Source organism: Aulonocara sp. 'chitande type north' Nkhata Bay, linkage group LG7, assembly GCF_057382095.1.
Source record: "Aulonocara sp. 'chitande type north' Nkhata Bay isolate Kocher_YH1m ecotype deep benthic linkage group LG7, A_spYH_male_GT1.1, whole genome shotgun sequence".
In the NCBI taxonomy this organism is placed as follows: Eukaryota; Metazoa; Chordata; class Actinopteri; order Cichliformes; family Cichlidae; genus Aulonocara; species Aulonocara sp. 'chitande type north' Nkhata Bay.
The window spans coordinates 32784261-32799554 of NC_141350.1; the positions used below are offsets into that span (position 1 = coordinate 32784261).

Sequence of the window (15294 nt, forward strand, 5' to 3'; positions counted from 1 at the left end):
GTGTTCGTTGTGTGTTAAATATGTTCATCCCTGTTTTTTGTGGGTCAGACATGAAATTCATGTGTGCCAACAAGTCATTGGTGGAAATTTTGCTGCAACTGTTAATTAAAGTTGTGAAATACTGTTGACGAACACGACGCATGGGAACACACTACAGGCTGTGAGGAGGGCGGGGCTTAAACATGTATGCACAAAGCGTGCCGAGCTGTGTTCCTGGTCTGTGAGAAGACTTCTGTGCTTACCAATTAATAAATAAATAGCCTTTACAGAGGCTCTGGCAAGGAAAGCATGATTAATATTTAATTAAATGTTGACACCGAGCTGGTAATAAATAGTAAATGTAAGCTGGCAGAACATAGAATTGGGCAATCAGTTACAAGCTATGGAACATTTTCTGCAAAAACGCTGTTACATGAACACTGATTGTGGCGATAAAGGTGATAAATGCACTGAGACGTAACATGTCGTCTGGTTTAGAAACCTTTGAAACCATGGTTGTGTAGACTGAAGACTCAATGACTAAAATATTTTTCCTTTATGACTTAAGAAGGCTTTAAAACTCGATTTTCTTGCCCAACAAGTGGAAAGGAATTTCTTTGTGTGGCTCACATTCATAATAGGAACACAAGAAAAGCTGGTCCAAGCCGGCAATGTCAGCTGTCAGATGGGCCTGTTACATGGCAGACGTGTTGACGTGTCATTAAGTACACCTGTTTTGTAAAAAAACAATATTAGCAAAAGCTCCAAGTGTGACCAAAGCTTTGAATCTGAATGAGTTGCTTGAAATTTAGCTGCCACTGATTTATTCATTGTGCAGTTTTAATTTGACGTAAACCTCTTTTTGGGAAGAGCGCTTGCATACAGATAGACCGATGTTTAAATTCAAAGTGGAAAAAGTGTTCATTAATATGAAGACGAAGAACAGGATGCTGACTGCACTATAATTGCCTCGAGTGGCCTGCTAAGCTCTGTTTGGTACATTTCTGTGTCTCCTGACATTGTTCAGTGCTTATGTTTGGTTTTTGGAAACCAAATTAATCAACCTTATCAGCTGTGCTAAAAGACTCTTTAACAACATTAAACATTAAGCTGATTGAGCGTGCCAATCTGAGCTTGGCGCCTTTTAATCAGGAACTGTTAGTCAGTCAGATGTCAGAGGGAGATAAAATGGCCAATTCATTACATTATCTATCAAAGCTGAGGTAAGACCAAACAATTTTATTTTATTTTTTTTAAAAACAGTCATGTATGTTATAGTTATAACCCTCTAGTTTATTTAAAATGAACTATGGCGTCATGCATATTGCCTCTATTGCTGCATATATACTGAAACAAGGTGTTAGACATATGTCCACTCAATTTAAAAAAAAAAAAAAAAAAAAAAAAAACCTAACAAAGAAACCCCAGTGTTTAAAAATTTATTTGTGGCATGAAATCACAAGCTTATTGGGTAACAACTTATCAATTACAAGTTGTGAGCCCATGAGCGTACAGTTCCACATTGAGACCCGCCTTTCTTTGTCACATCCAGTTTTTCCCCCCACACAAGATTGTAACAATGGAAACGCTCATCTCGAGGCTTCAGAAACCAGTGGATGACATCATTGTAGCTACATCCACCTTTAATCTGTCTACAAAAGATGGACACACATTGATATTATGAAAATAAATTTTCATCTTTTGGATATTTAAACCCTGAATTTGTGCTTTCTAGTATTAGCTGACAAAGAAAATAAGCTATAAAGCTTGGTTAATTTCTTGGTTGATTAGTTACTTGCTAATAAGTGCTAATTAACATACCATCCAATATTAGAATTTCAGTCACCCAAAGGTAAATGGGATTAATTACACAAATAAAGTCATTATTATCATATAACTCTATTACAAATGTTCCAAAAGACACAAAACACAGTTGAGGTCAGAGACTGGTGTAGCATGAAGACAGGTGGCAGCTATTCCCCTTAAAATACATAACTTTAAACTTTAATAATAAATGGATGAGTGGGTTTTTGTTTTTGTTTTTTTGTTTTGTCACCAGTGTACAGTTGTCACTAAGTCGCTACAGAGATCAACAACATTTTGTACCAGGCTGTAAATATGTTTCTGGTCTAAAATTGCACATTTTAACTATTGGCGAGGATTTCAGGTTGCTACCTCATCAGGGCAAACTATATTTTGAAGTGGATCTTGTGCCTCGTGCTGTTTTGTGAGACTGGATGTTTCCCCGATTCTCTTCTTTGTCGTGGAGAGTGCAAAGTTGGCAAAAGAAATAGTCACATTAGGAAAAAATGAAAACTATGCCAGGTTTAAGTAAACTGGAAAAATGTTTTGTTAGAAAGTAAAGTTTATTTATACAACTCTTTTCAGACATAAGTCTCAAAGCACTGTACAACAGTTAAAATACAATATCAACAGAGAAAACCAAATCCTGTATATTTCCATCCTGTAAATTGCACTCGGCTTGGTTCATTTCTGAAGATGTGCTTTAAGACCTCTGTAATTTCCAAAAACAGGTGGACACGGTAGTTTTTAGGGAACACGACGGAAACAAGAAGACAGAAACGTTTCTTTTGTGAGGAACTATTATTAGCAGTCGATAAATAATCTGTGTTCCACTGAGTAACTGAACCGCACAGAAACACATAGGTTATTATCTGTGTCATGCCATTCAGTGCAGCGGTAAGACCAACAAGGTTTGCTTTATTAAATGTCACAGAACCACACCTCCCCTTCAGATAAACTTTTCAAACACAAGACTTTGCTTTAAACTCTGAAAACTGCTGTTGGAGGTTTGTCCTGCTGTTCCAGTCGTCGCAAATAGGCTATAAAAAGCTCATCCTTAATGAGAGGTGGTGATGACAAGGAGGGAGTGATTGCATTCCTCACATGGACACGATCACTTCGACACGGATCCCACGTCATCACACTGCATCGTTTTGCTCATGGCATTTGTCAGTCAAAGTAGGGAGAAAAACAGAAGTACAGCTCCCTTCTTGTGACTGATTACTGAGTATTAATGGCTATAATGATACTACACGTGGGCGGTCAGTTTTCCGGCCGTGAAAACTTTTAGAGTTGATCAGTCAGCTGGAGGCAGAAATGCATTTCCTGCTTCAGCTGCATTCCTGCTCTTTTCATATTCTTAAGTCAGTGTGCGGCATCTGTAAACCTGTTAGACTTGTGACTGCTGTCACAGCTTTTTCCCCCTTCTTTTTCCCCCTGCAGTGTTCTTACTTTCACTTCTTCGTCTGAGAAACTGAGGCCTGTGGAACCATTAATCCTTGTCAACCTGACCAATTTTTTTTTCTTTTATTTATTGAAATATTAATGTTTTAAATTTATTTAGATTGTTTTCATTATAGTCAATGCATTTATTTACAGTTTACTGTGTACATTATGGAAATCTGAAGGCCCCATTGATTTCAACTGTACTACTTTGTATGATGCATTATAGTGTTTGCATCATCTTCCTCATTTATGAAACAGACTTGGAATTAAAAAGAAAAATGCAAATCACGACTTCATGAGCTGTATATAAATGATGGATGCAACGTGTGGGTCTGAAAACTGAGGCCAGAACAAATTGTATAATTATTGTACAAATAAAATATGCTGAATCTGAGGGCTTATGTGGAACGAGCCCTAAGGAAAACTGTCAGTTTAAGTTTCTGGAGATTATGAGTTTACATTTTCTTTAAGACAATCTTGATACTAACATATGTAAGAGGCCCCACATCCTGAGCAGGTTAGCTTTTAGCATTGGTATTATCATCTAAGTCATATCTAGTGTCTGATGCATCCTTAGTATAAACCTTTATTCAGGAAATCACACTACAGATCATTCATATATTAGTTTTGTCTGGATTAAACTGATCTGCTGACTCCATCTATTCATTTATGTATTCATTAATTTTTTTATTTTTTTTTTGTAAGCAGGTCTGGAAAAAAAGGCACCTGGTGCATCATTGCAGTCGTTGCACAACGTAGCTGTTGGATTGATTGTTTTTAAAAAGTTGCAGAACTTCTCAGAAACGGTCTGAAGACTCCACTGTGAAACAATCTGTAAAATTATTATTGAACCTACTGATCTCTTCATATTTTTTCCTTTCTCAGAGATAACTGACCCGCCAAGATGAGTCGACGACGTGTCGACACCCAGAGCTCCCTGGGGCCTGATGATGAGGTCATGCCATACAGTGACGATGAGACGGATGACGAATTGGAAGAGGAAAGCTCTGAAGGGGAAGAAGAGGCACCAGAAAGAGCACCACAACCCCAAGTGGAGACAAGACCCACTGGTGAGTTATTCAAGACGTGCGCTGATCCTTTTTTTTTTTTTTTTTTTTTTTTCTCCTTCTGATTCAGGGGATGAATGTGTCATTTTATAGCAGTTTTCCTGTTTCATACCAATTTCTATTTCTCCCAAAGTATTGATCAGATTTTAATGGACATGAGATTAATTTGAGGTGAATGACAAATATGTTTGAGCCTCCTTAAATTCTCAGTGGATTTTTAAGTGTTATTAACATGTGCATAACTAATGTCACTATAAGGCAAATAATACTGGTTGATGTGTGGTTAAATGTCCTAGCATCACATCATACTGTGACCCACTTTTGGGGACTTTCTAGTTTCTTCTGAGAAGGTTGATTCTGTTCATCTGGACGTAGCGTTTTTAGTGGGAGAAACCTTTCGTTATTCATCCAAGTGACTTCTTCAGCCTCAGCTGACTGCAGTTTTCCCCAACCTTATAAACAGTACATTTGCACAATGACGGAAACTAGCACCACTGAATGAACAGTGGGCTGTAAGGTCAGTTCCTTGATTATTAATATGCAAATTGTTATGACCATTGATAAGCTGATGTTTACTGTAAGCCTACACACACAGATCAGTATTTAAGGGGTTGACTCTCATTATCCACTGGAGCATAAACTGAGTGTCATCAGGACGCTACAACACAGAGCGAACACCATCCCCACTGACAGAGAGACAGCGGCCAGGGAAGCAGAAGAACAGCACATCAAGAAGGCCCTGAGTAAATGTGGTTATCCCAGCTGGACTTTTGTCAAAGCTGGGAAGGCGCCTAAAGAAAGCTCCAACCAATCCAGGAGAGAAGGACAACCGCTGCCTAAGTGAAAACCTGTAATGATCCCATATGTGTCAGGAGCATTGGAGCAGTTGAGACGCATTTTTTCTAAACACCGGGTCTCTGTAGCTTTTAAACCCCAAAACACGCTGCGCCAAAAATTGGTCCACCCCAAGGATCGGGTCCCCGACACAAACAGAGTAACGTAGTGTACGCTGTGAAGTGCCAGGAGGATTGCCAGGATTTATACATCGGGGAAACCAAACAACCTCTGGTGAAGCGGATGACACAACACAGAAAAGCCACCTCGTCATGCCAGGACTCTGCAGTCTATTCACACCTACAGGCCAGTGGACACTCTTTCAATGATGAGGATGTACACATCCTGGACAGGGAGGAACGCTGGTTTGAGCGCAGAGTCAAGGAGGCCATTTACGTGAAAAGGGAAAGACCATCTCTGAATCGAGGAGGGGGCCTAAGGGTACATTTTTCACCATCTTATAATGCTGTGATTGCAGCCATCCCTCAACTCTCTGTGAACGGTACTAGTGGCCATTAATTAGTGGTTGTTGATCAATGGTTATGACAGTTTGCATATTTATGATCAAGGAACTGACCTCACAGCCCATTGTTCATTCAGTTGGCTGGTTTCAGTCACTGTGCAATGTCCTGTTTATAGGATTGGGGAAACCTGCAGTCAGCTGAGACTGAAGAAGTCTCTTTGATGAGTGACGAAACGTTTCTCCCACAAAACGCTACGTCCAGATGAACAGAATCAATCTTTTTTGATTTACTTACCTGGATGATTGAGCATGCATCAAGACATTTCTAGTTTCTTGATTTTTACTTTGGAAAATTGAGTTGTTCTGTTTTTTTTTCTTCTTGTTTTTAATTTAACTGGTGGGTGAAGTTATGTTGATTACATCCATCTTTCACATACAGTCTGTGTTTTAGCCTAACTTTCTAGAGTATATAAGTAACAGACATGTTATTTATTCTATAGTTTACTTCATCAACATTAGGTATATTTTTAAAACACTGTCTTTTTTTTCTTTTTTTCTTCTTGTTTCGCAGACGTCACCTGGAAAGTGAAAGCCAATGACCGACCCTATCACCAGCTGCCAGAGTTTAAGAAAAAAGTCTTTCTGTGTATAAAGAAGAGCAAATACTCTGTAAGTTTAGACATTACGTCAGCAGGCCATTTAATGTACTTATCTGCAGATTGACTGTTGGTTGTGGTGTAAACCAAACCCTCAGCATATAGAGCTGAACATGGCACACCCTAAACAAATACCAGGGCAGGTGTGTATTTTCCATCAGGCATCCCACTGAGAGGGTGTTTTATAAAATATGACGTTTTTATTTTGTACGCTGTTCAGTTATGAATGGAACTGTAGATGAATAATGGGATGAGGTGGATGTAACTCGATGAGGGTTGGGCGTGCTACACTGGAGTCAAATGAGAAAATCTTGTTCTTTGATTTATGTACAGCTTTTGTTCATCACACAGTTCATTTGTTAAATTTGTCTCCCTTCATGTGGAAAACCATTTAAAGTAGTTGTTGCTGGCTGTGTGGTTTATCCTTCTGACAGCCGGTTAACACGGAAGAGATTTTTATGCTTCGTGTCACTGGCCTTTGTCAAGGTTGAAACCTGATCACCCTGCTGGGGCGGCCTTTCTTTCACCAGCAAACACAGTCAGATACGGTAGATCCTGAGGCCAGGAGATGTTTAAAAATACTCGTAGCTCTTCTGTAGTTCTGTGGATCTCTAGATTGTTTTGGTATTAGCTGCCCAAAATGGATATGCTGCCTTCTCTACTATATAATTGAAGCCACATAGCGTTGCCCGGTGGTGCTAAAGTGTCATAAATTACATTATAAATAAATTACATCAATACCACTGCATAATAACCTGTTGATGACGCCATATTTTTTTGTGTGTTAATCTAAAGAAGTACAAGTATATTCTGAAAAAGTTCACATTTAATGCATGTAGTAAACAGATGCCAAAAGCTTGACGTCTTAATAAAAACAGGTGCAGTCCTGTAAATTAAAAAACAAAAACAAAAAAAAGCAAAACACAAGTATGCACCATGATTTAGTAGCTTCTAGAGTTCATTGATGTGTGTGGGCATGGTAAAATCTTAAATGGATCGGTTCTTATGTAGCTCTATAATACTTCGGCATGAAGAGGAGTTTATGGTTGACTTATAATACCCAAGTCCTGTGGCTGCGAGACAAGATTGTGTTATGGCGTGAATAAAAACCTGAATGCTTCAGACTAGCAAGATGCCAAAACGTCAGTGCGTTTCTTACTGTTAATTGCTATAAAAGTGGTTAATAGTATGTAGTTTCTCAAAGAACTGGACATATTCCTGAGGAAATACTTCTTTTTTCTCATATTGATGATGACTGAGATCACTAGCTTGAATAAGACAAGTTTGGAAACCTTTCCCATTTTCTCCCATGACATTTTGCAACAGAAAATGAATTTTTATTAAAACAAAAACAAAAAAAACCTGCTTCACCTGCAGGTCTTAGTCTAAAAAGCAATCCGCTGTTCCAGACTAGAACCTTTGGCTAACTGCTTCTGTTTGCTTTGATATTTATGTGAAGGTTCAACATAACACAGATACAGAATGGAAGCATAGCCTCAGATAGAACAATGTCCATCACCCCATTGGACACCAGCTGGGGGAATCTGCCCTGAGCCAGCTCTTATCATTCAGCACCAGTAAGAAGAGAGTCTGCCCTCTGTGAAATCAAACTCTGAGCTCTCCCACAGTGGCAGAGCTTCAGTGTCTTGCTCAGTGGAAACCAGGTGTAATAAGCAGAGTTTAGATGGTTATCTGTAAATGAAACACAGCATCAGCTCAGTACTGACAGCATGATAAGTTTACAATTTCTCAACCCTACTTTCTGCAGAGCATCTTTGTCTTTCTAACCAGAATCGAGAATTTTATAACTCTTGCTTTATCATAAACATGTAGTCTTCAAGCCTAGTCTGAATTTACTTTTGTAGTAGAATTGAAATCAAGTTGTTTTTAAATAAGCTGCCAAAATAAGCTCTTGCGTTTAAAATGACTCGTTTTTTTGGAATAGAGAAGTAAGCAAATTGTTTGTTTCTTTTCTCTGCAGGGAAATGCCATTAAGACGTACAAGTACAATTTCTTGACCTTTCTGCCCCTGAATCTGTATGAGCAGTTTAGGAGAGTAGCCAATGTCTACTTCCTGGCTCTGCTCATCCTACAGGTATAAATATTACTTCTATGCATTATCTGTTTTATGACTGACAGTTTTGCAAAGAATGGGGATCAGTGAGTGCCACCAAATGTCTTGTTTGTTTAGATTATTCCAGAGATTTCTACTCTGCCCTGGTATACTACTCTGATTCCCCTGGTCATCGTGCTTGGAATCACCGCTATCAAAGATCTGGTGGACGATCTGGTAAGATTTGGTCTTTGGAAGACATGCGAGGTTAATTCTTCTGTCATTGTCTTCTCGACTTGGCCCTCAGGTGCAAACTTGCTTACTCTCATTGTTCATCTTGGCAAAACAACATGCAGCATTGTTTTAATCAGTTTAAAAAAAAACCTAGCGATATATTTTCAGTTTCCTTTGTAGAAGAACGAGGAAAAGGTTCAAGTTGACTGGATGCTCCTACAGCTACTCTGCATAGTTTTTGATTGTTTTATTCTTCATGTTCTTATGTCTTTTTACTTCAGGCACGCCACAGGATGGACAACGAGATCAACAACAGGAAGTCTGAGGTTCTACTAAATGGCAGGTTGGAAGAAAGCTGCTTATCAAAATTTTTTTTTTTTAAATCAATTTAAAAAAACAAAACAAAACCCATTTCCCTTTCTTTTTTTTTTTTTTTGCTTTTCTCTTTGCTTCAGGTTTCAAGAGGCCAAGTGGAGGGAAATCCAGGTTGGAGATGTGGTTCGTCTCAAGAAAAATGACTTTATTCCGGTATGATAATTCACCCAAAGTGGGGGTTTTTCCTACAAGGTTGCATTAGTTTTAATTTAAATCAGCCATAACAAGCTCACATAATGAGCACACACTTAATTTATTTCCTTCAAAAATCCCTATTACGATGTGAACTGAATTTCAACTTTTTTAGCGCTATGGGACTTTAAGATGAAATATTATTACGTGAAGACCAATAACCTCACTAAATTGATGTAATCTTTAAAATAATAGTCTTCGTTAGAATCAGAAAGCATTATCCAGGATGTGTGTGTGGTTTCAGTCACTTTCATGATGTAGTAAATTCAGTGCTCAGTTTTAACTTGAGATTTCACAAACTAATGGGTAACATCAAACAGCTGCATCCATTTTTATATATATTTAACTGTAGAGAAAAGGTACAGAAGAAAACTCAAAGATGGCAAATGGACTTTAGAGGGACATGCTGAGGCCATTATGAGGTTCACTGTTACATAAACTAACGTGTCATCTACATAAGTTTACAAAAATATAATCTTCAGTGTATAGTCATTTTCTTTATACTTTACTTAAAAGGGACTCCTGATCGATCCTGGAGGCACTCCACTCATCAAATGTATTTGGATTAAAATGTATCCACATCTGCTAGGTATAAAGAAATGAGCTGAATAAAATGATACAGCATTGCATAATCCAGAACTTAAAATATTAGCTGATTGATCATTTAGTTTTGAGCAAAAGCGAAAGTCTTAAGAAATCGCAGATGTGTGCCTTGAATCCTTTGAGTGCTTTATAAATTTGAAAACTCAAATGTTTATATTTTCAGATATTTTATATATATATTTTTCACTCTGTAGGCTGACCTCCTGCTGTTGTCCAGCTCCAACCCAAACAGCCTGTGTTATGTTGAAACAGCTGAACTCGACGGGTAAGAAAGAGGGGGAAAACGCCATGTACTGTGCTATCACCATATATTAGGTTAAACTGTACAAACGATGCAATGGACTGTTGGAGTAGAGTACTGTGTTTGAGGAATTTCTATTTAATCAGTCTTTTTCCCAAGTGTTCAGTCAACAAATTACTAACTGAGAAGAGAAGAGCAAATTTGAAAAGCCTTTTCTAAGAACCAAACAGTCTTTGCTCTGGTGTGTGAACGCGTTCTGCTTTTAAGAGGGAACACCTTTAAATCAAACAGATACTTGTATATGTGGTGCAGTTAGATCCTCCAATAGAACGTGTTTACAGTGAATGGGAATAGAAATGAAATGAAATAGAAAGTGATACAAACAAGATCATAATCATTTATTTATTTTTTGCAAAAACAAAGAAATGATCTGGGGATTTTTCTTTGTTTTTAATCATTCTCCCAGACGGGGTTGGAATCAGTTCTCAGGTCTTTGTGTATATATTGTTTTCCCGTTGCAGCGAAACCAACCTCAAGTTTAGGATGGGACTTCGAGTGACTGATGAAAGACTTCAGGAGGATCATCAGCTCGCTGACTTCAATGGTAAGAACTGGATCACCACAACACACTCATTCAGTTTGAATCATGCTTACAGAAACAAGCTATTTCTTATTTTATTTCTCTGAACCAACGCCTTTTTTTCTGTCCCGTAGCCCTGATCGAGTGCGAGGAGCCAAACAACCGTCTTGACAAGTTTACGGGGATGATGCTGTGGGACAGGGAGCGCTACCCTTTGGAACTGGACAACATGCTGCTCCGAGGTTGCAAGATAAGAAACACTGACTGGTGTCATGGGCTGGTCATCTTTGCAGGTGTGTGTTTGTTGTTGTTGTTGTTGTTGTTGTTGTTGTTGTTGTTTGTTTAAAAAGTATATAAATAATTAAATATAAATGTGTGTGTTATTGGTTTTTGTTTCTAACTCAATACCAGATTGTACTTTCTTGTGTTGTAGTTTGGCAGTTCCTCTTCTTAAAACATTGGTATTTCAAAAGTTTGGTTAATTTGATTGTAAAGGTTAAAATAATGAACGTATTTTACTGACTTCTTGTTGTAGGAGGTGATACCAAAATCATGAAAAATGGTGGCAAGACGAGGTTCAAGAGGACCAAAATTGATGAACTGATGAACTACATGGTTTACACAGTAAGCTTCAATCACCATTTTAACACACAGTGTATATTTATTTTCATATCTATTATCTGATGCACCTCCTCGCCACAGACTGAGGTAAATGTTGGCCTGTATGACTGAATGTGTAGGCCCAATCTTCCTGAAGGCTTCTGTTTAAGTGATGCAAATATGCTATTGATGATGTTTGCTTTTTCTGAATATGTTTTGAGGTCTCCCCCCCCCCCAAATTTCTTGCACTGACACTTAAACAATACATTTGCAATAAGTAAGTCAAGCCATACAAGTAGTATATGAAGTCTTCTCAACAGCTATTTGGTGTCTCTCTGTTACTCCTCACCATAGATCTTTGCACTGCTCATCCTGGTGTCCGCGGGTTTGGCTATTGGTCACACATACTGGTATGAGGCTATCGGCACCAAGGCCTGGTATCTGTTCGATGGCAAAGATCAGACCCCCGGCCACAGAGGCTTCCTTAGCTTCTGGGGATACATCATCGTTCTCAACACCATGGTGCCCATTTCGCTCTATGTCAGGTACATAAAGCCAGACAAAATTAAGTGAAAACAATTATATTAATGCGTTTTGTGCTCACTTTCAGATTTGTGTGTGTGTTCAACAGTACACCAAATAAAAGTTTTTGTGCTTTGTCTACAGCGTGGAGGTGATTCGCTTGGGCCAGAGTAAGTTCATCAACTGGGACCTGCAGATGTATTTTGCAGAAAAAGACACCCCAGCTAAGGTACATTAACACTTGCATGTTTGTTTTTCAATTATCTTTTTTAACTGATTTTTTTCACCGCACTTTTATGCTGTATGTTGTTGAAGGCCTGTGAGTGTTGCCCCTCAATTAAATGGCCATTTCCGGTATTCAAGAATATAATGACGTTTAAACAGGCGAAGAGTATTTGTGGGAGTGTTTCGTTTTTTTTGTACCAAACCAAAATCATATGACATAAATGAAGAATATATGCTGTTTTGTGGTAAACCAGACCTTTTTAATTGGAGATTATTTTGTGAAAATGGCAGATTTTCCACCCTCAGTTGATCACTACAGCTCTGCTGCATAAACTCCTTTAACTGTCTGCAGGCTCGGACCACCACCCTGAATGAGGAGCTGGGTCAGATCCAGTACATCTTCTCCGACAAGACAGGAACTCTGACGCAGAATATCATGCAGTTCAAGAAGTGCACCATCGCTGGACGCAATTATGGTACTGAGGAGTTTTTGTTTCACACAAGGAAAAAATAAGATTCAGGAATGGGAGTTTTACATACCCCCCCCCCCCCCCCCCCCCCCCCCCCCAAAAGAAAAGCCACCTGTGATGTTCTGGTGTTGGTTTTTAGCTTAAAGTTACCCAAACTTTAAGCTACACAGGTAATAATGGCACATAACTACCGGCAATGAAGTTTGTGCCAAATACATGTTTTTGATTAATGGTAACAAAAGAAAAGCAGCAGTTTCCTGATCAGTGGCCTGTGGCACAGCTTTGAGGGAGTTAAAAGATCGAATCAAATGCAAATTAAAGCAGAAAATGAAACAAATACATGAATCTAGGAAAATATGTTAAGTAAATTGTTGGGTCCTGTATCAACTCTATTTAAAACCTCTCATTCCTGTCTTTCAGTGTGTTTTTTGTTTTTTGACAGTTGCTGTACTGTGGATTTGTAATTTTGGCATTAAAAGTTTGTTTTGTGGGGGGTTGTCTTTGGTCTTTTTCCCCACAGGTGATCCAACTACTGCTGAGGGTGTGTCACTGGAACGAGGAAAGGTAAAATCTAAATAATGAGTTGAAAGAATTTTCATGAGTAGAAACAAATTAAATGTCAGTTCGATCTTCAGCAATCTGTAAAAATGGTCCCCAAAAAACCCTATAAACCCAGGAAAATGGAAAGTCATAAAACCTTTTTCTATTTTATGTCAGCTGGTGGACTGGAGCTGGAACCGCTATGCTGATAAGAAGTTCCAGTTCATAGATCATTCCCTGGTTGCCCATGTCCGATCCAAGAAGGATAAAGATGCCATGGAGTTCTTCAAACTGCTCTCCCTCTGCCACACCGTCATGGTGGAGCACAAAGACGGTAATCCTACAGTCACATAATATAGGTCCTATTTAAAAAGAAGACTGCAGGTACTGACATCTGCTTTTGTACTGTCCTCTCAGATGATCTCGTATACCAGGCAGCGTCTCCTGATGAGGGCGCCCTGGTCACGGCTGCCAGGAACTTTGGTTACGTGTTTCTGTCTCGTACGCAGGACACCATGACCATCAGGGAGATGGATCAGGAGATGACCTACGAAATGTTGGCGCTTCTCGACTTCAACTCTGACCGCAAGCGCATGTCTATCATCTGTACGAGCACACAGCCTGACATAATGTCCTTAAATACTTCTTTAGATGTACAGTTATCTGCATACACATGAAGCTGCAAGGGAAAAAAACCCATCAAACTTTGAAACAGAAACAAAACAAAGTACCAAGTTACTGAAGGATGCGCAATGAATGAAAAACTTGATGAAATGCCACCTAAAAACTGAATAAATCAAGTCTTCACTAAATCATGGAAGGATTTTATTATGTTTCTACTCAAAATGCACAACTGGCACAGAACTCAAAAGTATTTGAACAGTTTTACTTGTTTTGGACAATCTTTAATATAAATGCATACGTAGTTAATCCTAAACATATTCTGTAATTTCAATATGTGTGGATGCTGCATGACCTGGACGTGGATCCAGATCTTGCTAAAACCGTCGCTACTGCACCACATGCCATCCTTTTATAGTGTAAGGAATATAGATTGTATATAAATGGGCATATTGCTTCAGGGCCTAAAAAGTGAAACCTGTGACTTACCTTCTTTCTAGTTGTCAGCAGGCGGCAGCACCTCTGGATGCAAAAAGAAGTGCGGTCATTTAGAAATCTAAAGGAAATGACCCTACTTATATCTTTGATTTCAACAAACAGGTTCCCGATGACTTTATGGTCTCAGTCAATAGTTTCATTCATAGTTTTATTTCTCTAAATTCTTATTTTTAATTTAAAGTGAAATAGAAAATAAAACAGGGTTTGTTTGTTTTTGTTTTTTGCAAACTGGCAAAAATTACAAATTTCAAAAAAGGTTTCCAAACGTCACTATGACTACGGTCTTTTTATAGAAATAACTAAAACAAATAAGAGCAATATTATCAAAGCTATTTAGACTGGACAGATTGGACCTGCTACTTTTGACTTTTTACCTCACTGAGACTTCTGTCTAATTACCGCTGATCTTTCTATGTACTGTCTTTTTAGTGAAGTTTCCCGATGGCCGTATTCGTCTCTACTGTAAAGGAGCAGACACTGTCATTTACGAGCGTCTCTCCCCCAGCTCCAAACATAAGGAAACCACCCAGACTGCTCTTGATGTGAGCTATTGTTTAATCTCATTTGCAGCATGCCAGATGCTGTCTTTTTCTCTCAGGAGTAAACAAAGTCAACATTTTCATGTTATCAGGTCTTTGCCAACGAGACCTTGCGGACACTGTGCTTGTGTTACAAAGACATCAGCGCTGAAGAGTTCGAAGCCTGGTCCAGGAGACACAAAGAGGCCCAGGTGACCATGAATGACCGCGAAGCTGCCCTGGATGCTGTGTATGAGCAGATCGAGAACAACCTGATGGTGAGTGGGAAATGACTACGCTTTAGTTTCTATATACATGTAGACTTCATTTGAATGTTTTAATTAAAAAATCTCTTCTGCTAAAAATCTATCGGATTTTAAAGCAAGAAGCTCCCGTTACAGCTAGTAACGAGTTCTCTTGCATTTAGCTAATTGGAGCAACGGCTATTGAGGATAAACTACAGGATGGAGTTCCAGAAACCATTGCCAAGCTGGCTAAAGCAGACATCAAGATCTGGGTCCTGACTGGAGATAAGAAAGGTACCATCACCCCAAAGTGCACAAGAAATAAAACACCTGTATCACATGAATAACAGCGACATGCCTGAGCTGGTTAAAGTAACAATTTGGATGAATTGAATCTGAACTCGTGTTTTAATCTTCATAATTTATCCCCAGAAACGGCAGAGAACATCGGATATTCCTGTTCACTTCTGACAGACGACATGGAGATCCACTACGGAGATGATGTCAAGTAGGTTGACAAGAACATTGC

The 15294-nt window shown here is 38.8% G+C and overlaps 1 protein-coding gene across 2 annotated transcripts in view; it reads left to right on the forward strand.

Moving 5' to 3' along the window:
- Window positions 1-15294, forward strand: part of atp8b1 (ATPase phospholipid transporting 8B1) — a 41726-nt gene that overhangs the window by 19705 nt on the left and 6727 nt on the right. For both annotated transcript variants that reach the window (XM_086300088.1, XM_086300087.1), the window contains 20 exons: window positions 4114-4298; window positions 6164-6261; window positions 8230-8343; window positions 8440-8538; window positions 8817-8878; window positions 8991-9063; window positions 9900-9970; window positions 10468-10550; window positions 10661-10819; window positions 11062-11150; window positions 11481-11671; window positions 11793-11877; window positions 12226-12349; window positions 12864-12907; window positions 13061-13217; window positions 13301-13489; window positions 14432-14544; window positions 14634-14798; window positions 14948-15059; window positions 15198-15273. In XM_086300088.1, the coding sequence (XP_086156214.1) occupies window positions 4133-4298; window positions 6164-6261; window positions 8230-8343; window positions 8440-8538; window positions 8817-8878; window positions 8991-9063; window positions 9900-9970; window positions 10468-10550; window positions 10661-10819; window positions 11062-11150; window positions 11481-11671; window positions 11793-11877; window positions 12226-12349; window positions 12864-12907; window positions 13061-13217; window positions 13301-13489; window positions 14432-14544; window positions 14634-14798; window positions 14948-15059; window positions 15198-15273 (2270 nt within the window). In that variant the 5' untranslated portion in view covers window positions 4114-4132. The remainder of the gene's footprint in view (window positions 1-4113; window positions 4299-6163; window positions 6262-8229; window positions 8344-8439; window positions 8539-8816; window positions 8879-8990; window positions 9064-9899; window positions 9971-10467; window positions 10551-10660; window positions 10820-11061; window positions 11151-11480; window positions 11672-11792; window positions 11878-12225; window positions 12350-12863; window positions 12908-13060; window positions 13218-13300; window positions 13490-14431; window positions 14545-14633; window positions 14799-14947; window positions 15060-15197; window positions 15274-15294) is intronic.